The sequence below is a fragment of the Penicilliopsis zonata genome (genome assembly GCF_001890105.1).
Source record: "Penicilliopsis zonata CBS 506.65 unplaced genomic scaffold ASPZOscaffold_17, whole genome shotgun sequence".
Taxonomy (NCBI): Eukaryota; Fungi; Ascomycota; class Eurotiomycetes; order Eurotiales; family Aspergillaceae; genus Penicilliopsis; species Penicilliopsis zonata.
The window spans coordinates 196,954-223,140 of NW_019208925.1; the positions used below are offsets into that span (position 1 = coordinate 196,954).

At 49.9% G+C, this 26,187-nt stretch overlaps 9 protein-coding genes across 9 annotated transcripts; 6 read left to right on the plus strand and 3 right to left on the minus strand.

The window, feature by feature from the left end:
- Positions 1 to 98: 98 nt before the first annotated feature.
- On the plus strand, positions 99 to 1,599 carry ASPZODRAFT_135810 (hypothetical protein). The gene is made up of 2 exons (XM_022723909.1): positions 99 to 513; positions 572 to 1,599. Exons 1-2 carry the CDS (start codon positions 325 to 327, stop codon positions 1,121 to 1,123), a joined length of 741 nt encoding a protein of 246 aa, XP_022578294.1. The 5' UTR covers positions 99 to 324; the 3' UTR covers positions 1,124 to 1,599.
- Positions 1,600 to 4,616: 3,017 nt separating this feature from the next.
- On the plus strand, positions 4,617 to 6,637 carry ASPZODRAFT_135811 (hypothetical protein). The gene is made up of 4 exons (XM_022723910.1): positions 4,617 to 5,216; positions 5,285 to 5,440; positions 5,517 to 5,876; positions 5,932 to 6,637. The coding sequence occupies exons 1-4, from the start codon at positions 4,938 to 4,940 to the stop codon at positions 6,205 to 6,207; spliced, it is 1,071 nt and encodes a 356-aa protein (XP_022578295.1). The 5' UTR covers positions 4,617 to 4,937; the 3' UTR covers positions 6,208 to 6,637.
- Positions 6,638 to 6,839: 202 nt separating this feature from the next.
- On the plus strand, positions 6,840 to 7,687 carry ASPZODRAFT_28057 (hypothetical protein; the record flags this gene model as incomplete). Its single annotated transcript, XM_022728111.1, has 2 exons — positions 6,840 to 7,294; positions 7,365 to 7,687. Exons 1-2 carry the CDS (start codon positions 6,991 to 6,993, stop codon positions 7,685 to 7,687), a joined length of 627 nt encoding a protein of 208 aa, XP_022578296.1. The 5' UTR covers positions 6,840 to 6,990.
- A 68-nt stretch (positions 7,688 to 7,755) lies between these two features.
- Positions 7,756 to 8,564, minus strand: ASPZODRAFT_73402 (hypothetical protein; the record flags this gene model as incomplete). The annotated part of the gene is made up of 2 exons (XM_022729886.1): positions 7,756 to 8,171; positions 8,252 to 8,564. The coding sequence occupies 2 exons, from the start codon at positions 8,562 to 8,564 to the stop codon at positions 7,756 to 7,758; spliced, it is 729 nt and encodes a 242-aa protein (XP_022578297.1).
- A 203-nt stretch (positions 8,565 to 8,767) lies between these two features.
- Positions 8,768 to 9,852, plus strand: ASPZODRAFT_135813 (hypothetical protein). The gene is made up of 2 exons (XM_022723911.1): positions 8,768 to 9,088; positions 9,175 to 9,852. The coding sequence occupies exons 1-2, from the start codon at positions 8,996 to 8,998 to the stop codon at positions 9,571 to 9,573; spliced, it is 492 nt and encodes a 163-aa protein (XP_022578298.1). The 5' UTR covers positions 8,768 to 8,995; the 3' UTR covers positions 9,574 to 9,852.
- A 1,734-nt stretch (positions 9,853 to 11,586) lies between these two features.
- Positions 11,587 to 15,760, plus strand: ASPZODRAFT_19093 (hypothetical protein; the record flags this gene model as incomplete). Its single annotated transcript, XM_022727328.1, has 2 exons — positions 11,587 to 12,881; positions 12,964 to 15,760. 2 exons carry the CDS (start codon positions 11,587 to 11,589, stop codon positions 15,758 to 15,760), a joined length of 4,092 nt encoding a protein of 1,363 aa, XP_022578299.1.
- A 638-nt stretch (positions 15,761 to 16,398) lies between these two features.
- On the minus strand, positions 16,399 to 19,525 carry ASPZODRAFT_161363 (hypothetical protein). The gene is made up of 4 exons (XM_022726510.1): positions 19,060 to 19,525; positions 18,684 to 18,989; positions 18,367 to 18,614; positions 16,399 to 18,310 (listed from the first exon to the last, which is right to left on the minus strand). The coding sequence occupies exons 1-4, from the start codon at positions 19,435 to 19,437 to the stop codon at positions 16,717 to 16,719; spliced, it is 2,526 nt and encodes an 841-aa protein (XP_022578300.1). The 5' UTR covers positions 19,438 to 19,525; the 3' UTR covers positions 16,399 to 16,716.
- A 525-nt stretch (positions 19,526 to 20,050) lies between these two features.
- ASPZODRAFT_135817 (hypothetical protein) lies at positions 20,051 to 23,631 on the plus strand. Its single transcript, XM_022723912.1, has 4 exons — positions 20,051 to 20,186; positions 20,522 to 20,818; positions 20,884 to 21,411; positions 21,477 to 23,631. Exons 2-4 carry the CDS (start codon positions 20,539 to 20,541, stop codon positions 23,132 to 23,134), a joined length of 2,466 nt encoding a protein of 821 aa, XP_022578301.1. The 5' UTR covers positions 20,051 to 20,186; positions 20,522 to 20,538; the 3' UTR covers positions 23,135 to 23,631.
- A 327-nt stretch (positions 23,632 to 23,958) lies between these two features.
- On the minus strand, positions 23,959 to 25,801 carry ASPZODRAFT_19096 (hypothetical protein; the record flags this gene model as incomplete). The annotated part of the gene is made up of 6 exons (XM_022727329.1): positions 23,959 to 24,189; positions 24,263 to 25,034; positions 25,135 to 25,165; positions 25,387 to 25,442; positions 25,629 to 25,659; positions 25,795 to 25,801. 6 exons carry the CDS (start codon positions 25,799 to 25,801, stop codon positions 23,959 to 23,961), a joined length of 1,128 nt encoding a protein of 375 aa, XP_022578302.1.
- Between the last annotated feature and the right edge of the window lie 386 nt (positions 25,802 to 26,187).

Below are 26,187 nucleotides of genomic sequence, written 5' to 3' on the forward strand. Positions count from 1 at the left end.
TTTTTCGACGCGTGTAGTCGTGTCTCGCGCGGAGCACGTGATGATAGCGAGCAGTTCCGCGGGTTCGCCTGTCCCAGTCCCCGCTAACGTCAACTTACGATAACGGAAGAGGCCACCTGGAGCTCCAGCACAAGAAACGAAGCTTCTTCAAGACTACCTGTCTATGACCCAGCAGGATTGGATGATTTCTGCGTGAACCTATTACCTGTTTTCAGGCGCTTTTCGTTGTGACTGTGTGGATCTTCTTCCTGCGACGCCCCTGCGCACGAACGCACTTGATATCGATATCCAAAAGGTTCAACGTCACGCTACCGGCTCGGCTCGATGGCTGCTCTGTGGGGGAATGGTGGGCAGGCAGGCCAGTTTCCCCTCGAGCAATGGTTCTATGAAATGCCACCTGTGACTCGATGGTGGACTGCTGCGACTGTCGCCACGTCGGTGCTTGTCCAGTGCAATGTTCTAACGCCGTACCAGCTGTTCTACAGCTTTCGAGCAGTGTACGCCAAGTCACAGGTACGTGATATTCTTTTTTTCTGGACTGTCTGGAGGGAGTGTTGACAAGGCTTTGTAGTACTGGCGTCTGGTGTCGACGTTTCTGTATTTCGGCCCCTTGAACCTCGATTTACTCTTTCATGTCTTCTTCATGCAGCGATACTCGCGGCTACTTGAAGAATCGTCAGGCCGTTCGCCTGCCCGTTTTTCATGGATGCTCTTCTATGCGATGGCGTCGCTCTTGGTAATTTCTCCTTTCCTGTCGCTTCCATTCCTGGGCACCGCGCTCTCGTCCAGCCTGGTCTACGTCTGGAGTCGCCGGAACCCGGACACCCGCCTCAGCTTCCTGGGCCTCTTAGTTTTCAATGCTCCATACCTTCCGTGGGTTTTGATGGCATTTAGCATTATCGTCCGCAAAGTCGTTCCCAAGGATGAAATATGTGGCATTGTGGTTGGTCATATTTGGTATTTCTTCAATGACGTCTACCCGTCTCTCCATGGAGGACATAGACCTCTGGATCCGCCCGCATGGTGGAGACGCATGTTCGATGAAGCTGGCAGCGCGCATGGGACGAACGCTGCCAATGTTAATGGAGAGTTTGCTGCCGCTGCCGCACCTGAAGTTCGATGAACAACCGCCCTTCGATTCTGGCCTTTTATTTCTGCACAGATTTGAACTCGGCTTCTGTTCTTCAAGGGACCTTCGATTTCTTTACCGCTAGACCAACGAGACTATGTAGCGGGGCTACGCTTTCTGCGCTGGGACTCGGAATGAAGGCCTGCTTTTTAAAATGGTCATCTTGCCTCAATGAACCGTCTGGTACGGAAAACCTGGCTAAAGGCAATCGATGTGAGACAAATGATTTTTTTTCAACAGCTCAACTGCACGGAAGACAGCTAGAGGAACAAACCCTAGTAAAGATGAAGCGTATTCTCTTGGCCTTTCAATATCATGGCGCCAGAAGGCTATCAAACGGAGGGCGACTAGTAACAGTAAAGGAGTAGTGCATAATCGGCGTTTAGCATATATCTTGTTATGGTCTTATACTTAGATCTATAATTCTATCTTATGATTGAGAAATCAAGTCATCCTAACATATCTTGAAACTAAGATATACTAGAGATGGTGGAGTATGCGAACTCTCCCACTTTCATTGCAATGCATGCATGCAAGCTCTCGTCGTACCCCGTATTCGGTCCGATCCTCTGAAATCCTGGAGCCTAAAGGCACAGAAATCTACTGTCTTCTATTTACCGATAATACAGCCACCAAAAACCACGACAGCAAGCCACTTGCCAACTGACGGAGCCGTACACGATATAGTTGGGATATTGGGATACCAAGATCTCCATGATATCACAGGTTTCGGTGCATCGCGTACGGAATCCTACCTATGACGAAGAGGTACCTTCTTGGTGAACTAGCTGGTTACTACACGGAGTAATCTACCTGCCTATATACATTACTACATGTACATATCATGACAGAAGCGGCGCCCACGATGACGATTAGGCCTGTCTGCGCGTCATACCTGCGGGTGGGTACTAGTTATAGTTACTAGATAATTAGGCAACTAGGTAGCTTGGTAGTTATTAACTAACTACTGCTAGAGTAATAGATTATACAGATTAACTAGTGGTTGTTGCGAGATGTGATGGTTATTATTGGGTAGTAGGTGCAGTAGTTTGGCTTACGTAGAGTATACCTAATTGATCTCATCTTGCAGATGTAGAGTCAATTCGGGATAAATTTAGTAGGTATCTAGGTACTTTGTAAAAGAAACTGTAGTACATACAGAGATAGTCTAGATAATATAAACCTACAACTACATAAAGTACTATGTAAAGTATTACAGCTATATAATATATAATAGTATTAGATAACTAGACATCTGTAATAACTTATATAACTTGAATACTCTAGCTCTGGTGATGGTAATAAACATCAAAATCATTACCTTAAGGCTCCAACCTACCTTGGTAACCAAGGTATCTTACGTACCTACCTGGTTACTATACCCATGGCGCCAAGTGGGACACTTTTCCTTAAAGCGGTAAGCTGAGAGTTGGTCTTATGCTCTAATACCCTTTCTTTAGATATGATTGGCTATCATTGTACCGGGTGGGGTGCCATGTGTGGACTTTACCTAGGTACCTTAGGTTAAGTTTTAAGAGTGGTACAGAGTACAGAGTATTAGGTAGTTAATACAGAATACCTAGGTAATTATCTTAGGAACTAACTGGTAACTCTAGTAATCTACCTAGGTATATACTAACTACATATACTCTGCAGGCCTAAGGAATAAGTGAGGTTAATAGATCACTAGTCATCATGAGCATTACCATCGCATCCCTAATGGCAAGCATTCTCCAATCTCGACCGCCATGTATGCCGTCAGGACCAGAATGAGAGAGGAACAGGAATTTTCTGTCCTCGATCGCCGTGGGGCTTGTTACCCAGGGTCCACGGCAGGAATAACCAAGGTCTACTACATAAAGTTTAGTGGAACATAGTACTAAGTGGCTTAGCCAAAGTAACTTTTTTTTTCTCTCTCTAAAGGAAAACCTGGAACGACGCGTTTCCTTAATTCAGCACTTTGCCAGAGGGCGAATGGGCTTCTTCCTTTTCTCCTCGGTGACCCTGGGTTTTGTTGGGCCTCGGTTGCGGAGAAAGTTTACTCCGATCCCCGACAAGAGAGATTCCCGGGCCCCCTTTCGGAACTGCCGAGTATTTTATACGAGTACGAAGTAAAAATAAAATAATGCACGATTATTACTAACGAGGCACGTCGGTGGACCTTTTGGATTGTGCTCGTACGGAGTATGGTCAACTACCACAGGCTATGTGCTACGAAGAAGTACGAAGTACGAAGTACCTAGAGAGGTATCTACCTCGCATGGCTTGTTGTATGTAGTAAGTGTTCTAGTGGCTGTCCATCTGCAGCACCAACAACAACGGCGTTTCCGGATTACACGCGTTGCCATAGTTTACTTATGTTCGTCTTGTTGTTGTTGTTGTTGTTGTTGTTGTGTCATATGACTGTATCATGCTCGAGTCTCGCGATTGAGAGTAAGGAGTACTACATATGGTTTAAGAAATTGAGTATTTATTCAATATCATTTTTTAAAGATAATTTATATCTGCGGCTCTACTCTTTTATCTACTCTGTACCTAAATACCTAAGTTGACTTTGATACAATTGTAAAAATACAGTACTACATACATATAGCGGGTGTCTGGTACTACTAGGTAGGTACAGAGTACATGAGTAGGCAACAAAATTCATGCACAGAGTACTCTACACAGAGATACTTATAAAACCATGAAAATAGGTACCTGGTTAAACTTATGGAGTACTAATGATGTGCATCTTAGCTGCTGACTTGAGATAGTAGGCTAATTAACTAATAATACCACTAGTAGAAGATTAGAGACCTAATATTTACCTATCCTACTAGGAGGTATGGAGTACCTTATAGGTATACTACATAGTTACTAGCTATAGAACAGATTATTAGATAATTAATGATAAAAGATACCTAGCAGTTATCTAAATAATAGCCAACTATATTTTGTATATAAGACAAGACTACCTCACAATTCTTCGGTAATGCTGACCCACTGCAACGAACAAGCTTGAAGCCATATCACACTGCGCCCCTTACACGCCCAGCGGTCCCCAATGAGAAAACTGCTCGACTCAGCCTTGGCTCCCACCTAAACTTCCCCAAACAATCCACAGTTCAACCCCCAAATCCTCCCCTTCCTGTAACCATGGACTCTTGACACAGACCTTCTCCTTAACGGTATGATCTGTCGCCACTAACGTCCTCCCACACCTCATTCTTTCACTAGTCCTGCTGTCGCCCCCCTGTCGTGTCGTTCCTTTATTATTATTAGTTTTGAAGCCACGGGGCTGAGACTTTCTCTCTCTTACAAGTTACCTGCCTCGCCCACCTAAACTAATCAAATAGTTAGTTAATTGCCTACCCTAATCTATCTACCCTCCCACTCTCTCCCCCTCCTGGGTTTTCTTCGGTGAGAAAGCGCCTTGGCTTCCTTGTCCTTTCCACCCGCTACGAAACTCCTTCCTTGTTGACGACTAACGCCGTGACGTATCTAGAGCCTCGCATTCCCCCCCTTTCTCTCTTCTCTCTTCGAGGGCACGCCAACAGTCTATAATCTTAAATATTTAATGCATCTGGTCTCTTATTCGTGCAAGTGCTACGCCGCAACACTTCCAGGGTTGACCGTCGCGGTCTCCCGAGTCCCAAACCTCCTTTACTTGAACCACGAAGTTACGACTTGGAATCGACTCAATTAGCCTTGCTGAAATCTTTATTCTTCGATCTCAATTCAATCTTCTTCTTCATCCCTTTTTTTCTAATTGTACCATTTCAGCTCTTTCCGACTGCGCGGCACCGCAAAACACTACGGCTTCACCATGCGACGCGGCTTATTGATCTTTTTAATTGTCAACCTAGTCATAATATCCTTTCTAGTTCGCAGCGTGTCGACTCTGCTATCGCTTCTTGTGGAAGATGCCTCGGCCGACGCGATCCACCGTTCAGAACTCCCGTCGCCGAATTCGAGCTTGATCGAGCAAAGGCCACAGATCATCCCCAAGATCATTCACCAGACATACAAGAACGAGTCAATTCCTGAGGTGTGGCAGGAGGCTCAGCAGAGTTGCATTGACTTGCACCCTGACTACGAATATATTGTAGGTGTTTATTCCCCTCTTTCGCGCACCCGATATCCAGCCCATGTTAATATTCTTGCCTTTGATAGCTATGGACGAACGAGAAATCGCGCGAGTTCATTGCCGCGGAATATCCTTGGTTCCTCGAGACATTTGATAATTACAAGTATCCGATTCAGCGCGCGGATTCCATTCGTTACTTTGTTTTGGCGCATTATGGAGGAACCTACATTGATCTTGACGATGTACGACTTTTTTTTGAATCCTTTCATCTCATAAAAGAAAAAAAGTGTTTTTTTTCTGATCTGACTGGAAATGCAGGGCTGCAACCGTCGTTTAGATCCTTTACTGGCTTATCCTGCATGGGTTCGCCGAACCGTCCCCACCGGTATCTCCAACGACGCCATGGGCTCTGTCCCGCAACATCCCTTCTTCCTCCGAGTGATCGAGGTGCTGCAATCATATGACCGCAGCTGGCTTCTCCCGTACATCACGGTCATGTACTCGACGGGGCCTCTCTTTCTCTCTGTTATCTGGAAGGAGTACATGCAGGATGGACCCAACGAAGCCGGACGGGTGCGCATTCTGATGCAGGAAGAGTACAACAAGCATTCGTGGAGTTTCTTCACCCACCATGTGGGTAACAGCTGGCACGGCAGTGATGCCAGGTTGATTTTCTGGGTAAGTGGTGGGATGTTTTGTTTGTTTATCGGAACAGCCAGGCTAACAGATTTAGATGGGTCAACACTGGGTGTTCCTAACCGTCCTCGGCTTCATCCTTGGCGGGCTAGTGGGAATTTGTCTCTGGTGGGCTTATGGCCGACTCCTACTCTTGGGATCCAAGTATCGCTACCGATACTCTAAGCTCCCTTCGTTCATGTCTCCCTCGTCGCCAAGCCGCAGGTCGCGATTCGTCATGCCAACACTGCTTCGTCGCGTCAGCTTCAAGAAGGACGAGGAAGTCGGCCCTATCAACGAAGCCTCCTACGAACTTTACAGCCGACGTGATTAAACGCATCCCTTGTGACCGAACACATCTTCGTGACCCGACATATCCTCGGTGACTCAATGTACGGTCGTATCTTCATTCAGCGTTTCCCCCCCTTGTATACTTTCATCTTGCTGTCTACCTCTTGCAGCGTTTGGCGCACATAAGTGGAATTTTTCTTTTCTCCGGGTCCAGGACCTCCCAACTTGGCTTTATAGAGCTACAGCCCTTTGCTTGTACATGTTCTTTTTTGACAACATGGCGCCCCCCTACTTTGCATGCGTGATCCAGCGCTGGGCAGTGCTCCATCTTCTGATCTTGTTATCTACGCCTCAATCCTTTCTTGTCAGTATAATATTAGACTTATAGACTGTTCGAGTAGCTATAGGTCAATGCAGCAGTAGCTATTTAATGTGCAACCAACCTAGTCTTCAACCAAGAAATTGAGTCGAACTTATGCAATTGAGGTCATGCCTTATACTTTAAAGTAGTTGTGAGCAACTTGCTTGCATGAATCAAAAGCCTTCAAACGTATCCATCTACTCCAAATAAAGTGCACGCATGGGTGGGACAAGAATGATAGTTCTTACATTCCATCCAACTGCCCTGCCACCAGGGAGCTATGCAATCAGTAAATACTACCCACTCTGCAACTTCTCTTTTCTTCTGGAACAACTTTCTGTTTACACTTATTCTCTATCTACTCTCATCTATCCTCTCTCCTCTCTCATCTATCCTCTCTCCTCTCTCATCTATCCTCTCTCCTCTCTCCATCTCCATCTCCATCTCCATCTTTAAACCCCCGAAATGCACTTCTCCGTAACTGCCCTCCTGCTCAGCGGGCCCCTCGCTCTGGCTGCGACGGCAGCAGCCAGCATTACTGCCTCCCAGCTGGAGACCATCGCCCCAACCTCCAACACCTGCGACAATCCCCCGGCGGCAGGCGAGTGTGCAACCGCCGACCAGGCCGCGCCGTACATCAACGCCGCCTTTGAACAGTACAACGTCACCTCGCCGGCGGAGCAGGCCGCTGTCCTCAGCTTGATAGCCTTTGAGACGCTTGATTTCAAGTATAGTAAGAACCATTTCCCTGGTGTTCCAGGACAGGGCAGTAAGTTTTTCTTTCTTTCTTTTTTTTTTTTTTTTTACTTTCCTTTCTATAAAAGGGATTGACTTGTTAGCACGCAATATGCAATCACCGGCATTCAACTCCAAGTACGCAGCCAGCATCCCCGCGCTGGCAGGTAATCTGAGCAGCGTCTCGTCTGATCCCGTGGCGGTGCTGAACCTGCTCCTCGCGGACGAGAACTATGATTTCGGCTCTGGGGCATGGTTCCTGACGACGCAGTGCTCGGCGGAGCAGCGGACTCAGCTGGCTACAGGCTCGCAGGCGGGTTGGGAGGAGTATATCTCTAGTTGTGTGGGGACGACGGTGACAGATGCGCGGAAGGCGTACTGGGATCGGGCTGTCAGTGTTTTGGGAGTGAGCAGTAGCGCATCCTGAACTTTTGCGACAATAGATAGAGAAGAAAAATTATTTGAATTATATGATATTTTCTTTCTATCAGTATTTTATAAAACTCCCTTCGTACTCACGATATCCCCCGCGCCGACTTCTCCGGCGCTCCTCCTCGCACACGCCGCCCGACACGCAACAGCAAGGGCCTTGAACGCACTCTCCGCACGGTGGTGGTCGTTGTCGCCGTACGAGCAGCCCACATGCAGCGTGACGCCCGCCGCCTGCGCGAAACTCTGCAGGCCGTGCGTGATCATCTCTGTGCTGAGGTCGCCGATCTTCTCCCGCTTGAAGCCCAGGTTGATCACCGCCCACGGCCGGCTGGAGATGTCGATGACTGCCCATGAGAGGGCTTCGTCGAGGGGGGCGTCGCCGCGGCCGAACCGGGCGATCGAGGCGCGCTTGCCGAGTGCGTCTGAGAATGCGCTGCCGAGGGCTAGGAAGGTATCTTCTGTTGTATGATGGTCGTCAACTGAAGAAAAAAAAACGTTAGTATGAAAGATCAAAGGTAAGAGATAAAAGGTAAAAGATCAATAAGTCTAGGGGGGTTACTGTATAAATCTCCCTTGGCGCGGATGGCCAAACTCCACCCCGCATGCTTCGCCAGCGCATGCAACATGTGGTCGAGAAACCCGATTCCCGTATTGATGGTGATCTGCTGCGTGGCGGTGAACTGGGTCGCATGCTTGGCCTCGGCCGAGGGCACGATGCCGTGCCTTTCGGCCTCTGCAGCTTTTGGGTCGGAGGGAGGGGGGAAGTGCTCGCTGGGTTCGTAGGCGGGGAGGACGCCGCCGTCCAGCGAGAGGGAGACTTGGATTTTGGTCTCGTTGGTGACGCGCGAGAGCGTCGCGGTGCGGGCCGACATGATTGTTGAAGGTATTTTTTTTTGCAGTCTCAATTGATGGGTTTTTATATAAAAAAAAACCGTACGAATTCCACAAGGATTCGCCAACTTAATAGTGTAAATGGGTTGAATTCTATTGCTTGTCATTTGTCGGCACGGATCAAACATGATCCAGCTATTAGTAGCTCTACTTAATTCTAGGTATAGGTAAAGCTTCAAGAGTTCAACTTCAGGTATCCTCATCATCTACGCAGGTGTATAATTGTATATCATTTTTTCCCTTCTGTTTCTGTTCTTCCTACCTTATCTGTTAATAGACAACACAGTTGTGTCATACTGACGTGACGGAGTAACTGGTAACTACCTGTTAGTTACCAGGTACTCCCACTGGACTATCGTTCCTATTGAACGCTCAATTGACTAGACAGACATCCACATCCATTTCCTTCAACATGCCCCCGCCATCGAGTCAGAAGGGGGACATTGAACCGCCCCCAGAGTTGATGACCGAGGCTGTCACAGGCTTCCTCGCAGGTGCATTGAAAGTGTGTTTGAACGTTTGATTGAGCATTGAAACCGCTCCAAAAACGAGTGACTTGAGGACTGCTAATGAAGCTGCTCTCTCCATCAGTTCGGCTCCGTCTCGATTCTCGCCCACATGATCCTCTCATTACCTCATCCGTTTGTCTTCTCGAAGCCGGCCTCCCCGCCGACGTCTGCGACACACCCCGCTCCGCAGCCCTCGCCTCTATCGCGGGCCTCGCTCCAGTCGCGGCTGTTCTATCGTCCCCTGGAGGGGTTCTCGGAATGGCTGTCGCCCACATCGCGTGTGTACCGTGGGCTGACCCCGCAGTTCAAGGTGTTCCTTCAGATCGCGGCGATGACCCTGGGCGGGTGCTTGTGGGCGGAACACCGGGTCAACCAATACATCGAGATCATGCGCCGCGTGAAACGAGCGGAGAGACGCCGGGCGGAGCAACCCCATCGCATGGTGGAGATGGAAAAAGCCAGGGAAGGGGGAGGGGAGTAAGGGGTCCCAGGGATTTACAACAGCACACAGAGTAACTACCTCATTAACTGAGTAGTCTTACCTTGTGCTGACTCGATCGCTCCAAACATGCTGACTCGAACATTTTTGCGGTCGAGGGTAGCTCAAATATATAAGACGCGGCTTTTCCACAAGCCCGTGTCTTCTGTTCGCCGTCTTTTTTTGCTGGTTGATCTCTGACCTGACAGATGCTCGGCTAACGCCGTGAAACCTACGGAGTACGCCACTGCAAATTTAAACAGAGGGATGATTTACAGATCGACAGTCCTATATTCCGTAATGCGCAGGTGAGACAGCTTGAGGTCGAGACACAGTAATCGCTGTACTCTGTATTAAGCAGTAATGACTCTCCCATACTGGAGACTCCATTGCCAGTTACCTAGGTAGCTATTAGGTAACTAGTCACCTAACGAGTGTATTTCTTTGAAGGCTACTCCGTAGTCCTGTATTCCTTGCGTGATGCACACACCACTGGTGCAATCCCCCCCCCCAAGGAGTCAGCACAAGCACTTACTACTTATGTAGTACTGGAGCCGTCAGCTTCTTCGAGATGGATTAAGGAAGATGATGTAGCTGGCGGCAAATGCGCGACAAGTGGAGATCCGTTACGTGGCTTAGGGTCGCCAATGAGGAGGATCCATCCAGAGCAGCAGATCTGAGCAGCTGGCCATCCGATTGCTTCCCCTACGCCCCTTTATTCTGGTCGAATTAAAAGCGGCCGTTTAAAAAAACATCCTGAGCAGTAAAATTAGAAACCGGGCTTGTCTTGGGGGGTGTTGACAACAGAGAGAGCGTGGCTCTCTCGGGACACAAACGGAGTAGGGACTGCGTACGCGAATCCAGCGCTTGGGAGGCAATCGTGGTCACCAACGACGCCGCGGATAGGCCGATCGATCGAGAGATAAAGCTTGGTTGGAATCCTCCATTGTGTTTGGTCCAGTGTAAGGTGCATGGATGAGCGGAGACTGGCAGGAAGATGCGGATGAAGAGGAGCTGGAGGAGACCAGGCTTCGTTAGCTCTTTTTAGTGAGAGACTAGGCAGTCGTAGTACGGACAAATCAAGGAAACAAGGCAACAAAAGGGTCCTTTTGCTCGCTTCGCGGAGTGATTGACTGTCCCTGGAAACAAGTAACTAACTAATTAGTTAGTTAGTTAGTAGTAAGCTTGTGGTGGTGAGGATGCTCTACCTTCTTTCCTCTCTTTGCTTCTTTTTCCCTCTCTCCACTCTCCTGACTGACAGACCCTCGTATCTCAAGCCTCCCCTGCGAAACCGAACCGGGCCCTGAACGTCTCTGCAACCGGCTCGTTCCTACGTACGCTCGCTGTTTAATTTCGCCCTACCCCTTCGCACCCTTCCTCGTTACCCTTTTCTCTCCGTTTGCAGACGCTGGCCAGTCTGTTCTGGTTCTGACATCATCCCCCACACGCAGCCCACCGCGTTTGTTGCTCCCCAACCACTCCCTCCTCTTCCCGCAGGGGCTGTTTTCGTGTCGCTTGCTCCGCCCCTGTGTTCCTGGCCCAGGTACAGCGTACATCAAGCTTGGTTTCTTGGGTGGTGGTGTGTGTTGATCGCTCGTGTTCCCTCTTGGTGCCTCGAGCAGTGCATTCCTCCCTTTCCGAAACCAGTTGGCCGCAGATCACCCCATCCCGCAGCCCTCTTAATCTACCCGAATCTATCTTTATTTCCGACCAACTTTTTGCCCGACCCGCGCCAACCTCCTAGCAGCCAGTCGAGCATAGGGTGAACCGTTCGCACTGCTGGTCATCGATCATCATCGTCGTTGTCGTCGTCGGTCGCCGTCGCCGTCGTCGTATGTCTCTCGGCGTTTGTACTTGGGGACTAGGATTGAACGCCTCTTGCTCGATCCTTGCTCATGGCGCCTTGACGGAATCCATGAGAACCGACGTCGAGGTCGTCGATGTGACCTATCCCTTCCTTTGATTCTTGCCCTCTCTGTGTGACAGCCTTCTGTGAACCTTTCTGCTCCAACCGTCATGGCCGAAAAGCCCACCAGGAAAGAGCGCAGAAAAAGCTTGAGCGTGTTTGGCGCGTCGACGACCTCCGTTCCCGCCCGCCCTGCCGTTCACCCTGCCGCCGTCCACAGCCGCTCCCCTTCGGATGACTACCAAGTGCTGAAGAAGAAGGGCCGCCGCAACTCGGGCTTCTTTGGCAGTCGCAATCCCAGCCCCGTTCGAGCAGCGCCGCCTCATCATCAGTCATCTGCCCCCAACAGCAACCCCGCAGTCACCGGCGCGACTTCCTCCTCTGCCACCTCTGCTGCCACCTCTTCCGCCGCCGTCAACGACGCGATTTCATCGCCGTCTCTGGCCTCGGGTTCTTTCGCTGTTCCCGATGGCATTGGCACCCGCCCGCGCCGGAAATCAGTCCAGAAGAAACGGGGGTCGATGTTTGGCTCTTTTCGATCGCTACATTCGTTGGAAGACGACGAGAAGTCGCTCGGCCGCTCCAGAGGTTCGTCCGGCGATGATGATGACCACCGCGCGGGGATCGGCTCCTTCATTCTGCACTACGGGGAGGTTCAGACAACCGGAGGCATGTGGAGGAAGAAGAGCCAGTATCTCGTTCTCACAGATACCCATCTCGTGAGATTCAAGAACTACAGCAAGGCCGCCGAAACTTTCCCCTTCATCGCTGCGTCGTACGGCCGTAACCAGCCGGGAAGCCGCCAGTCAATCGCCTCTGTCGTCTCCTCGCACGATCCACAACTCTCGGCCTACAGCGATTCGCTCTCCGGTATCCCTCTGAACAGTATCATTGCCGTCTACATGCTTGACGATGGCCGCCTCTCGTCCACGGTGGAGGTGGCTTATTTGGATGAGCGCATGCAAAAGGCTGCCTTGATCCAGATGCAGACGTCAGATCTGCAGGACTTGAACCTCTGGATGGTCGGAATCCGCTCTGCAGCCGAGATGGCGCGCTCGGTAGATCCGCTGCCCTTTGACCCAAGGTCCGTCGAGTATGTCGCCCGTATGCTTGAGTACGAGAGAGACTACGATCCAGATACATTCCGCATGTTCCGTGTGATCCAGATGGCTTCCAGCAAGTCTATGGCTCGTTCCTCGTCTGACGATTTGACCAAGCTCTCCCCAACGGGCTTCTATCTGGCAGTGGGGATGCATAAAGTTCATCTCCTGCCTATGCAAAAGGTTGCTAATCGCGCGTCGATCGCGTCATTGAATGATCTAGAGATGGGAACCTCATTTGGCTTGATGACTTTGACGAGTCTATCAATGGAATGGGGCGATGACAGCCTCCATCTTACGTTCCGGTAAGTCTTTTGTCAGTCAAATTGTTTCAAAAATACATCTTGCGTACGGGCGTTGACGATTGCTCTCAAATCTCAAAAAAAGACTTCCACTTCGCAAGCCATTTTCTATCTTCATTGCATCGGTCCATTCGGCAGAGGTTGCATTTTGGTTACGACAACATACCGAGTATCTCCGTCCCTTGTGGATTCGACAACCGTACGATTTCATTGTTCCTCGCGGGTTGGACAACGAGAACAACTTCCTTCCGGTAGAGCTCGATGAAGATTACGGCTGCTTTGACCGGACTCTAGTCGCCTATTCTGCGAGCTATGAAATCGACACATCCAACATACGTTACACCATCGATATGCAGTGCGAAGATGCACCCTGCTTCAAACTTCTGCCGCCGGCATCCAAGAGACGACAACGATACACCGCCTTGGAATTGATTGCAGTCTTTCGTTCACTGCGGTACAATGAGTCTTTCCGGGGAATCTCGTTTAGTAGAGTAAATCTAGATGCTCTCGAAGGCCTGCACGACAGCTACGGATCGGATATTGACGCAAATCTCAGCCGCGCCGAGTCCCGCATTTCCATTCCAGGACAGGAAAACCTCAGCATCTTGTCGCAGGAAATACGAGCCTTGGCCCTGAAAAGCAAATGGCTGAGACGGTTGGACTTCTCCTACTGCCTTTCCCGAACACCCACTTTAAACGGCGGGAGTCGTGATCCGGGGTGTGGGATTCCTGAGGCGATCTTTCCGGTCTGTCGACGGGAACTCACCAGTGTAGACTGGGTCGTTCTTAACGGAATTAAGCTTGGAGACACGGATCTGGATTATATGGTAGATGCCGCATCGCAGAGAGGCAGTCACTTCCGAGCTGTCGAGGTTGGAAACTGTGGACTGTCAGTGCATGATCTTGATCTATTCCTATCGACCATGGCCGCGCAGGAGTCCACCCTGGAATCGATAAACATATCAGGGGTGCAGGGGCGCTTGAGCCCGGACGTGCTGCAACAGCACATTGGATATTTTGGGCACATCACGACTCTAGATTTGTCGCGCATCTCAAGGACATCCGGCCCTGAGCCGCTGATCACCGCCGAAACTTTATTTAACTGGCGTTTACAAGAGCTTTCCCTGAGTCACACGGCAGTGAATCGAAACACCGTTGACGCCCTGGCGACCTATCTCGCCAGCAATAACTCCCGCGGCCTCCGTATGGTCCGGTTGAACCAGTGCGGTCTCACCGGCGAGGATGTGGCGACGTTTCTCTATGCCATGGCGCATGAAGTGGGATGCGCGCGGCAACTTCATTTATATGTGAATGAAAACCGCCTTGACTCTGGCTGCTCACCTCTATTCGAGGCCATTGCCCAGAACAAGACGCCTGCCTCTCTGTCCATGCGGATGATCGATTTCAAAAAGGAGGAACATTTCCGGGAACTGGTGGAAGCTCTGAGAGTGAACCGGACCCTGCGATATCTGGATATCTCCAAGGCGTCTCTTCCATACGATGCGGGACCCGAGACTTGCAAATCCTTGCAGCTGATGTTTGAAGAAAACAAAACACTGGAAGATCTTGACATCAGCGGTGAAAGTGCACACTTGGATGTGGCTCGGTTTGGAATAGGACTCAACCTGGCGCTGACCGGCCTAAAGAAGAACAAATCCCTCAAAGTGTTGCGGATCGAGCATCAGAAGCTTGGCTTGCAGGGGGCAAACACACTAGCGTCTGTTCTGGAGGACAACACATGTCTCCGTGAGGTATACTGCGAGAACAACGATATCAACCTGCAGTCCTTCACCGTGCTTGTCAATGGCCTGCAACGTAATCGTTCACTCCTCAGCCTGTCCTGTATGGACCGAGATCGAGTCCAATCGCTTGAAAAGGTTCGCCGGGAGATTGAGAGCGTCAATCGCGATGCGCACCAGTCCCAGCATTCAACTGCCAACTCCTTCCGTCGGTCTTTTCACGCGGCCATAAGCGTGGGACACGGAAACAAACTCAGCAAAGTCCCATCGGCATCTATGCATTCTCGCAGTGCAACATCAAGCTCTGCCGCATTGGCGCCCGCTCCATCCTCCTCGTTTCAATCATCATCATCACCATCATCGTTGTCATCGTCGTCATCGCCTTACGCAGACCATAATGTGGAAGTGGTCATGAAATCGTTGAACCAAAAGTGGGACGCCGAAGTGGCTCGTTTGCGCCGCTATCTGTACCGCAACTACCATATTGCAGAGGGCGTACATGACAATTTCCAAGACGGCACGCATGACCATGACGACACTACGAGTGACAGCCGCCCGACGACTGCGAAAAGCCTCACTACGATGTTGGACAATCTCAAGCTTGAAGTCACTGTATCAGAAAGAGAGATCCATAGCGGTTCTGAGAAACTTCATCAGCCTCAGCTAAGTATCGTGGCCGAAGATAACCATCCGCAATACGACAATAGCGTGCTAGAGATGTTCCAAGGTCTGGATATCGACCAACCTCGCTCTCCTGTTGGTGTTGGCCTTCGCCCTCAGACTGCGCCTTTCTCTCTATCCGAGGGGTACTCACATCAAGAACCCTCCTCATCGGCCTTTTATTCCGAGTGCGCCCCGCCCTCCACCTCTTCTGGTCGACTTGCACTCCCCATATCGACCCTCCCCCGCGCTGGCAGCAAGAAAGCGAGCAGCGTCCGCAGCGCTCAAAGCTCCAGCACGCTCTCCACCAGTACCGGCTCGCGAAGCGCATATGCCGCGACATCTTCGACACTACGAGGCTTACTTAGCCGTACCACGTCCAAAGAACAGAAAAAGCTAGAAAAGTCCAAAACTGCCCAGATCTACGTCTCGCACGAGAGACCCCCGCAGCTTGACTGGACGCCTCCAAAGGTGGACCTTTAGACCTTGCCTGGAAATAATCTACTGTGTACAGTATGTCACCGAACCATTGTCGGATCTCCTGGATGATTGTTATGAGTTATCAACCCTCACTTCGCTCTCTGAACATGACTTTTTCAAGACAAGCATACACGAATTGCTGGCCATAATGAAATGGAATGCGTCCATCATCTTCATCTTCCTTGCACAGTGGGGAAAAAAAAGAACAGATGATAATCTGCAAAGTATTATTTCTTCTTTCTATACTTTTTTTTCTATTCTTTTTTCTGTTTCTGGTTCTCTTTTCTTCTTTATATTCCCGGCCGGCTGGTATGGTTTTTCTTTTCATTTCCTACTTCTCTTCTGGGCGTATACCACTATCATCATTCTATCTACGGTCAGGCGTTTTCTTGTTTTCTTTTCATTGGTTTTCTTGCATGGTCTCGGCGACTCGGTACATTACATATTGTTTTTCACTGTCCCCTTCCTCTTTCTTCTCCTTCTCGCACAGCCAACTCGGTCATGAAGGTGCATTGTGATCATGGTTGTTCATGTCGTGGGGCATCGAGGTAATTGATAATGTTGGATTTTTTTTTTTTTTGAATTTTGGATATAGAATTCAAATACATATCTCGATTATTATTTATTTAAGTGTGTAGACTGCAGAGTAGAGTATATGTTGTATTAGAGAGTTTTTAGTCTGAATGAGCTTGTAGGGTATAAATAAGACTGCTGCTATGGAAAGAGTTGCTTCTTTCCATTTCAGGGAACCCAACTGGCCACATGACCGGTCTATAACACCATGAGTATACATATAGAGAAGTAGGACATAGAGCACCTAGAGTAGTGTTCTGTCTAAAGCAAAGGCAAACCGAACCCCAAACCCAGAGGAACCCCGGGTTTCTATATAACGACCCCCACTATACAGACTTAATAGTACACATATCCTCTATTTACATGGAGGATATCAGAAACGGGCATCATGTTGAACCAGTTGCTGGTTCGTCCAGAACGACGATCCCTCTTTCTTTGTCAAGTTTGTTCTCTCTTTTCCGAAATTCGCGTCCCCTCTCTGTGATTTCGCGAAGGTTTCGAATATAAACGTTGGTTGCAACATTGGCTTCATCCTCGCCTCGTCCTTTGAGAGCCTTCGCTCGGCGTGCTCGACAACGCCTATACATAAGACGGAGCTCTTCCTCTGTCTTATCGGCTATCTCAGATAGTTCATACTCGACGGTCCATTCATCTGATGAGGTGAAGAACATAGGTCGCTCGACCTCAACACCGTTGACCTTGTTCTTGATTTGGAGGACTAACGTCAAAAGTTCCTTCCCTTCTTGTTGCATTTCATCGGCTTCTTCAGGCGACCCGTCTTCGGCAGGAGAATAGTTCTCCATCTTCTCACCTTGACAACCGGGTTCCGTGCTCGGTTGAGTTGTAGCCGAACTACCATGATATTCACGAGGTGTCAAATTCAGTATGCGCTGTTGATAGGCATCGATGGCTGCTTTGTTCTTTGTCTGAATAGCATTGATCTCTTCCTGGGAGACAGGTTCGATGTAAATGTTCATGAATGTGGTCAATGCGTCACGGGTTTCGAAATGAAAGCGAAGAGATTGTTTAGGAAACTTTTCAATGGCATGGTTGAGGACCTTGTTCCAAAGGGATAAGCTGAGTTGGAATTCAGCATCACCAAGTGATGTATCCACCTGTCCATGTATCGTATGATCCATTTCCGGCAGGCTGATATATTGGAAACCGAAGATCCGCTCAATGTTATGGAAGGCAACGAAGATGCCATCCATGCGGCCAACGCGCACCTGCAAGGAGTACTTCAGAAAAGCAGCACGGATCATGTCGAAGAATTCTCGCTCGTAAGACTCATAGTCCCCATAACGGTGTCTGATCTCATAACCGAGGCCATTCTCGAAGTCGCGTGCGTCCATTCGAATGGAAACGACAGCTCGGGTCTTGAGATCGAACATGCCAGTCCCTGGGAGCCTAGGATCATAGGCATCAAGCTGTGACCTCATGATGAAGTCGCCGATCGTCGAATAGTGATAAGCCTCAGGTATAGCTTGTTCCTCTTCTTGTGAGATCTTATCCTTGCTAGAGCGTCGATAGCGCTCAAACTCTTCTTTGGGCAAAGTAAGCAGCTTTTCCATTGACTTGCCCAGGTTCATGAGAATGTTAGCATTGTCAAATTCCTTGTCTGCATCAATGGCATATACGCCGTCCTGGTAATGCAGAAACATAGCACTTGGGGCGCGCAGAAGCTGTGTAAAAGAGCGCAGTGGATCACGAAACCCTTGGGAAAGGGTTCTCGCGTTGATGCCCCGCCAGTTAGAGAGGAGGTAATGGAACTGAGAGAGGACCGATGTCATGCTCGACGATGAGCCGATAAACTTCTTTCCTTCCTTTACCGCAATTGAGCGGAGAGTATCATCCTTGGACGAGGTTATGTAGTCTTTCAGAGCTGTGAAATCGAACTCGCTGACGGGCATGATTGAACCAAGATACGGATCGAAGTTATAGACGCGGGAACGAGGGTCTCGAAGATGATAGACACCGGGGCTATAATTGTATCTATTAGCACCACTCTGATTGACTCTTGGGATGGAAGGTCATACTTGAAGAGAACCCTTTCAAGACCGAAAGACAAGCGAGGAACCGGCCCCGTCTCGTATTCCAAAGCTATGGCACGATTAGAACCGAAGGAACGAATATGATACGTATATAACTCACGAGTGACAATCAAATTCTTTGCGCTGATAGAGCCAGACTGTAAAGGAAGCAACTCTGTGAGCTCCTGCGGCTTAGATTTGGGTTTTATTTCCGAGGAATCGTAAGTGGTAGTTGAGCGATATGGTGATGATACCTGTATTTATCAAGTCTGTTAAAACTCCAGTGACAAAGAAAACGGCCATTTTATCCTTTTGAGACTTACGGTTCTTCTAACGGCATATCTAGCCGATGCAGGTGTATTAGTCGTCTTCCTTCTAGCCGGCAACCTTTTTGCTCCTGCTACTGCTGCTGCTGCTGCTGAACCTGCAACTAGTACTCTTCTGATAGGCACTCGGGGCACGCGTTGCGTTTGAGTGTTCTTTCTCGAGGTGCCAGCATTGCGAGGAGCAACTTCTCCATCCTCAAGATTCTTGCGCACCCGAGGGCTTGACTTGGGCGGGATATCGGTAACCAGTTGATCAGGTTTTCTAGGGGAATTTCTGGCGTTGGATTTTCTAACTGGGGTGTTCTGTGGGTGCTTTGTATCAGTAACGATATCTGGAGCGAAAATTAGTTCGATCGATTTGACCAAAACATACCTTTTTTGACGGAGAGGTCTTTCTTGAAGGAACGGTCTTTTTCGGAGGAGCAGTCTTTTTCGGAGAAGTCTCTTTTGGAGAAGCAGGCTCTTTTGGAGGAGCAGTTTCTTTTGGAGTCTCTTCTGGCGGAGCAGACTTCTTTGGTGGAGCAGTCTTCTTTGGCGGAGAAGTCTTTTTTGGTGGCGCAATCTTGGATGATGCGCCGGTAGGTGTAGGAGAGTCCTTCTTAGCTGCTACCTTGTGTTGAGCCACTGGAGGAGTCGTTGTACTGTACAATTGGCATTGACGGGTCCGGATCTGAAAGCCACGGGCTAGACAGGAGACGCAGACATCTTCGAGACGAGGGCCTGAAACAGACCGTAAAGAGGTCCGATACATTCAGGCCAAAAAAGGAAAGAACCTTCCAATATACAGGCAGCTGTAATCAGCAGGAAAACACAGCTCGGAAGTATAATTGACAGACAGGGCAGAAATGAGGATTTGTAGATGTACAACTCGCGCTCTTGAAGATGCGCGCGCCATGTTTTTTTTCTGCCGGTTGTTCTCACCGCCTGCTCTTGTCACCAGGCGGCAAGAGCCACTAAATTAATTCGGAATTATTATGTATGGCCTAGTGAACCCTTGCCTTCATATTGCTATTCAGTTTTCTTGAGAGGGGCCAGGTCTTTTCTCTCCAGACAAAACACATGGTAGGCGATTTACTGTTGGATATCGCATTGAAGTCAATATGGTATAGAAAATTATCCAGAAGATCATCTATTTTTCAGAGTTGATATCTAACTACTACTGAAGTTGAACTTGAAGCCGATCGAATGTCTGGAATATCCAATATGTAGGATATATATTCAATAATAGCCAATAGGAATTCTTCAGAGACTAGGAAATTTTCTAATTGAAGAGATTTGAATGCTTGAATGGAATCACAGCTCAGCTCACGTATACCTGTATCCCTTTACGAAGGATGAAAAAATCGAGTGCCTTAATTATCAGGCTAAAAACGCATCGCGGGGTCGGACAAAACCCGCCCCGCTGCGACTAGAAAAAAAGTTACTCGACTGCCCTCTGGCATTCGTTCGTCGGCTCTCGATCTGTTGTTGCAATCGTCGATTTCCCGGTGTGTCAGCGAGGTGAGTAGCTTCTGAATTGCCTTGCATGTTGTATCTGCTTGATTTTTCATTGTGCTCTTTTAATTGTCTCTGGAGGTCTTTCTCTGAGACCCCCGCAAAATTGCCCGCTCTGTCTTTGCATTGAGTCACTGGATCACCATGGCTTCAATTGCGAGGTATCCATTACCATGGAAGATTGTATTGTTTTTGCTTGATGTGTCCTAATCAACACATGTCTTTGTAAATCTTTCTTGAATGTCTTTCTCTGAAGTGCTTGTGATATTATGCTGTGTCCATTCAAAGATGGCTTTGATCAAGGGACGAAGATTGCTAATCTTCTCGGACTCATTTTGCAGAAACCGTATTCTACAAAATGCTCCAAGAAAGCCTGCGTGTCCTCGTCGTCGGTAATGGCGGTCGGGAGCACGCCTATGCTTGGAGATTGAGTCAATCCCCGCAAGTCGACGTCGTCTATGTTGCTCCAGGAAACGGTGGTACTGGTCTCGGTGCCTCCGAAAAGATCCAGAATGTGAATGTCAAGGGAGACGACTATCCGGGTCTTGTCTCCTTTGCCCAGAAGAACAATGTGAATCTGGTTGTCCCGGGTCCTGAGGCCCCTCTCGTGGACGGGATTCAGGGATATTTCCAGGCTGGTACGTCACTTGCTTCCTAATGAAAGGCTTCATGTAAGGAAGCGTTTTGTTGAGACTTTGGATAGTCGGAATCAGATGCTTCGGTCCCTCGAAAGCTGCCGCGCGCATGGAAGGTTCCAAGGCCTTCTCCAAGGACTTCATGAAGCGCCACGATATCCCAACCGCTGCGTACGAGAATTTCACCGAGTACGAGGCTGCCCGTCAATATCTTGAATCCGTGTCTCACAGTGTCGTCATCAAAGCTAGCGGCCTTGCTGCTGGAAAAGGTGTTATCATTCCTACAACGAAGGAGGAAGCCCACCAGGCTCTCCGGGAGATCATGTTGGATCACCAGTTCGGCGCGGCCGGTGATGAGGTTGTGATTGAGGAGTTCCTCGAGGGTGATGAGCTGAGCATTCTTACCTTCAGCGATGGTTACACCATCAAGTCTCTGCCTCCCGCACAGGATCATAAGCGCATTTTCGATGGCGACCAAGGGCCAAACACTGGCGGAATGGGGTGCTATGCTCCCACCCGGATTGCCTCGAAGGAGGTTCTGGAGGAAGTCGATCGTACCATTGTGCAGCCTAGCATCAATGGAATGAGAAAAGAAGGTGAATTACCCCCCCCCCCCCTTCAATGTTTTGGCCATATCTAATTTTGGGCTAATATTTCCTAGGATTTCCTTTTGTCGGTATCCTCTTTACCGGTCTCATGATGACCAAGAATGGTCCCAAGGTTCTCGAATACAATGTCCGTGGCGGGGACCCGGAGACACAAACTCTGCTTCCCCTGCTGAGTGACGATACCGACTTGGCCGAAGTCATGGTTGCTTGTACGGAACACTGGCTTGATGGTGTCACCATCAAGGTTGAACCCAAGTTCTCTGCAACTGTCATCGGTGTTGCAGGCGGATATCCCGGATCATATGCCAAGGGCAAGACCATCACTATTGACGCAACCCCGGCAGAGACTTTGATTTTCCACGCTGGAACTACGCTGGATGGCGGTGAATTGAAGACGTCTGGCGGTCGTGTCATTGCATCCACTTCAACTGCCTCCACCCTAGAAGAGGCAGTCAAGAAGAGCTATGCTGGAATTTCGACTATTCACTTTGAGGGCATGTTCTACCGCAAGGATATTGCACACCGGGCTTTCCGGGAGACTGCTTCCCAGGATGGTCTTACCTACGCGGCCGCTGGTGTCTCGATTGACGCCGGAAACGATCTTGTGAACAAGATCAAGAGCTCCGTGGCGCGCACCAAGCGTCCCGGCACCGACGCCGTCATCGGTGGATTCGGTGGCCTCTTCTCGCTGGCCGCAGCTAACTCGGCCTACCACGCGGAGTCTCCTACCCTTATCGGAGCTATCGACGGCGTGGGAACCAAGTTGAAAATCGCACACACCATGGGCATCCACGACACCGTCGGTATCGACCTTGTCGCCATGAACGTGAACGACCTTGTGGTTCAGGGTGCAGAGCCCCTGTTTTTCCTTGACTGCTACTCCTGCGGAAAACTCGATGTCCCCACCGCCGCGTCGTTTGTCACCGGCGTTGCGGATGGCTGCGTTCAGGCCGGATGTGCCCTCATCGGCGGCGAAACCGCCGAGATGCCTGGTCTATTCATTGACGAGACCTATGATGCCGTCGGTGCTGCCGTCGGAGCGATCAACACCACGGGACCCAACGCCCGGAAGATTCTCCCCGACACCTCCGCCATGAAGGAGGGAGATGTCCTCCTTGCCCTGGCCTCTTCCGGCCCTCACTCCAACGGATACTCCCTCGTCCGCAAGGTCGTCGAACGCTCGGGTCTTAGCTTCCACGACCCCGCTCCTTTCACCATGCCTTCCTTCTCCTCTTCCTCTTCTTCTTCTTCTTCTTCCTCCACCACCTCTCCCACCCTCGGCAGTGCCCTGCTAACCCCGACACGCATCTACGTCAAGCCCATCCTGAAGGCTCTGGCAGTTCCTTCGTCGACCAGCGCCTCATCGCTCGCCATCAAGGGCCTCGCCCACATCACCGGCGGCGGTCTTGTCGAAAACGTGCCGCGCATGCTTCCGCAATCCCTCACTGCAGTCATCGACGCGTCCGCCTGGCAGCTGCCGCCCGTGTTCGCCTGGCTCAAGAAGACCGGCAACGTCAGTGCGACGGAAATGGCGCGCGCCTTCAACTGTGGCGTGGGGATGGTCATCGTCGTCGACCAGGGCAGCGAGGCCGCCGTCCGCTCCCTCTTCGAAGCCGAGGGCGAGACAGTCTACCAGGTCGGAACCCTCCGGGCTAGAAAGGCTGGCGAGGAAGGCTGTGTCGTTGACAAGCTCGCGACCTGGGATCTTTAAAGCATGTGTTATGAATCCTTCACTGTTTATACAACCTGTTTTTGGGTTTGGTTTTTTCTTTCTGTCTCCTTTTTTTTATACTTTATTGGTTGGTTCAGTTATGATAACTAGGAAATAAGGTGCCAAAAGTCAAGAGTTTCTTACAATTCATCTGAAATGGTACTGACTGTACACTTATTATAAATGTAGAGAATCAGTATATCCTGGTATCAATCGGGAAGATCCCGTATCCATAGTCCTACATAGATGATACTACAGAGGGTCTAGATGAATAGAGAAAATACTACTTTCGACAGCATTCCAGAGTCTGTCCAGAGAAGATGAGCCAGGTAACCAGGGGTAAACCGATGAAGTTAAAAGAGAAGCCACATCTGAGCGCCGAATACTGAATGAAATGAAAGAAATAGCTTTCACCAGACTTTGCCGGAACACATGTACACCGTTCTCTTCACTCCCATCATTTGATTCTTTTCATCTCCCGACACCGCCTCGCTCCCTTACACTGACACGGTGATGATGTTTTCTCGGTCAAGTGAACAAGGCATCCAAGTATTCATCTCTATTCCACAACTAACATGTCCTTTTTTGGAGGGGTTGGGTGTGTTATTGGTTGACAGGGCGAGTCAGAGAGTGTTTACAAGCACAAGAGCATCCGTCCTGCATTTTGATACATCAAAGAAGTACGAAGGGAGTCAAAAGGAGAAAGGAACACGCAGAAAAGGAACAAAAAAGGCTGCAAATTGGAGACCGACAATTAGAATTGAGTTTCTTCCTGATCTACCACACGAGGAAGAGAGAAGGAAAAAATCTCATCCATTCGTACCTTAGAAGCACTTGCGGTGAACGATCGAAGGACCGCTCTCGTCGTACTCCTGCTTCGAGATCCACATCTGCTGGAAGGTGGACAGAGAAGCCAGGATGGAACCACCGATCCACACAGAGTACTTACGCTCAGGAGGAGCAATGATCTTGACCTTCATGGAAGAAGGAGCAAGAGCAGTGATCTCCTTCTGCATACGGTCGGAGATACCGGGGTACATGGTGGTACCGCCAGACTTGAAGTCGAAAAGTTAGTCATCGATTTAAGGATGGGATCAAAAAAAAAAAAAGACGATCGAGTTAACATACCATGACAATGTTGCCGTAGAGGTCCTTACGAACGTCGACGTCGCACTTCATGATAGAGTTGAAGGTGGTGACGTGGATACCACCGCTCTCCAGGCCGAGAACGCTGGGCTGGAAGAGGGCCTCGGGAGCGCGGAAACGCTCGTTGCCAATGGTGATGACCTGGCCATCAGGAAGCTCGTAAGACTTCTCCAGGCTGGAGCTCTGGGAGGCAGTCTGGATCTCCTGCTCGAAGTCGAGGGCAACGTAGCACAGCTTCTCCTTGATGTCACGGACAATTTCACGCTCAGCGGTGGTGGAGAAAGCGTAGCCGCGCTCAGCCAGGATCTTCATGAGGTAGTCAGTCAGATCACGACCAGCCATGTCGACACGGGAGATGGCGTGAGGGAGGGCGAAACCCTCGTAGATGGGGACGACGTGGGTGACACCATCACCAGAGTCCAGCACGATACCGGTGGTACGACCAGAGGCGTACAGGGACAGAACGGCCTGGATGGAGACGTAGAAGGCGGGGGCGTTGAAGGTCTCGAAAACGATCTGGGTCATCTTCTCACGGTTGGACTTGGGGTTGATGGGGGCCTCGGTCAGGAGGACAGGGTGCTCCTCAGGTGCAACACGGAGCTCGTTGTAGAATGTGTGATGCCAGATCTTCTCCATGTCATCCCAGTTGGTGACAACACCGTGCTCAATGGGATACCTGAGAGTCAGGATACCACGCTTCGACTGTGCCTCATCACCGACGTAGGAGTCCTTCTGACCCATACCAATCATGATACTGCAAAAAGTTCCGTCAGTTTCAATTCGATACCATTATACACGACCATGGCCCGATGGCCCTATTTCGCGAGATAAGGGGGGGTGGGGGAAGGATTTACCCATGGTGACGGGGACGACCGACGATGGAGGCTACATGATGTTTGTTAGTGATAAATAAACCCTTGTACAACAAATTGTTCGAATTTTTTTTTTTTTTTTCATTTTGCCCCTCCACCAAATATCCGTCCCGCGACGCAAGGGTGATGAGCGTTATCTCGACGCCTTAATCGGGCGGCAGTCACGGGAGGAGGGGTGAAGGGCGGGCGGGAGTCGTGTGTGTGTATGTGGGGAGGGGGAAAAGGGTGACTTACGGAAAACAGCTCGGGGAGCATCGTCACCGGCGAAACCGGCCTTGCACATACCCGAACTACATCACAATTCATCAGTAAAAAAAAGGTTCAATATCGATATCGCAGATCGATACACTGGTCTGTTGCGTGCCATCTCTCAGTCCTGGCCCGGGGTGAGACGGCTAGCCGCGACCGACAGAGAGGTGGGCGACGCAGGATGCGAGGGAGACAAGGTTAAATCGATCAAGGCCAACAAAACGTACCCATTGTCGATAACAAGAGCAGCGACTTCCTCTATAGAGACATAAATGTCAGTCAAAAATTGCATAGAACGGAGGCAGAGTTGATCGATTGGGGGAGGGGGAGGATGGTGGTGGAATTGATCGCGAGGGTTGGGCGGGTGAAGCGGTTAGGTGTCATGAAGCTTACCTTCCATTGTGGCGACGAGATTAAGCAAAGTACAGAGAAGTAAGAGAAATAAGTACGACCGTAAAAAAAACCTGAAGCAGTCGTGAAGCTAGAACGACTATTCAGGAGATGAGGTAGATAGGGTGGAGGCGGCGGAGAGAGGGGTGGTAGTGAGGTGTGGTTGTTGGGAAGTGGTGTTTGGAGATTGTTTTGGGGGGAGGATAATAAGGAGGGAGAGATGGAATGGAGTCCTTCTGGCAGACTGGCACCGCCTTCTGCTGTGGTTACTAAGTTAACTAACACTGGGAAAGCGAAACGGGCACAGGTGAACCGCTGTGCCGAGTGGAGGGGCGCTTGAGGACGAGTGGTGTGTGCGCCAGGCCTAAGTCCGGTCCAGTCCAGTCTAGTGAGGAA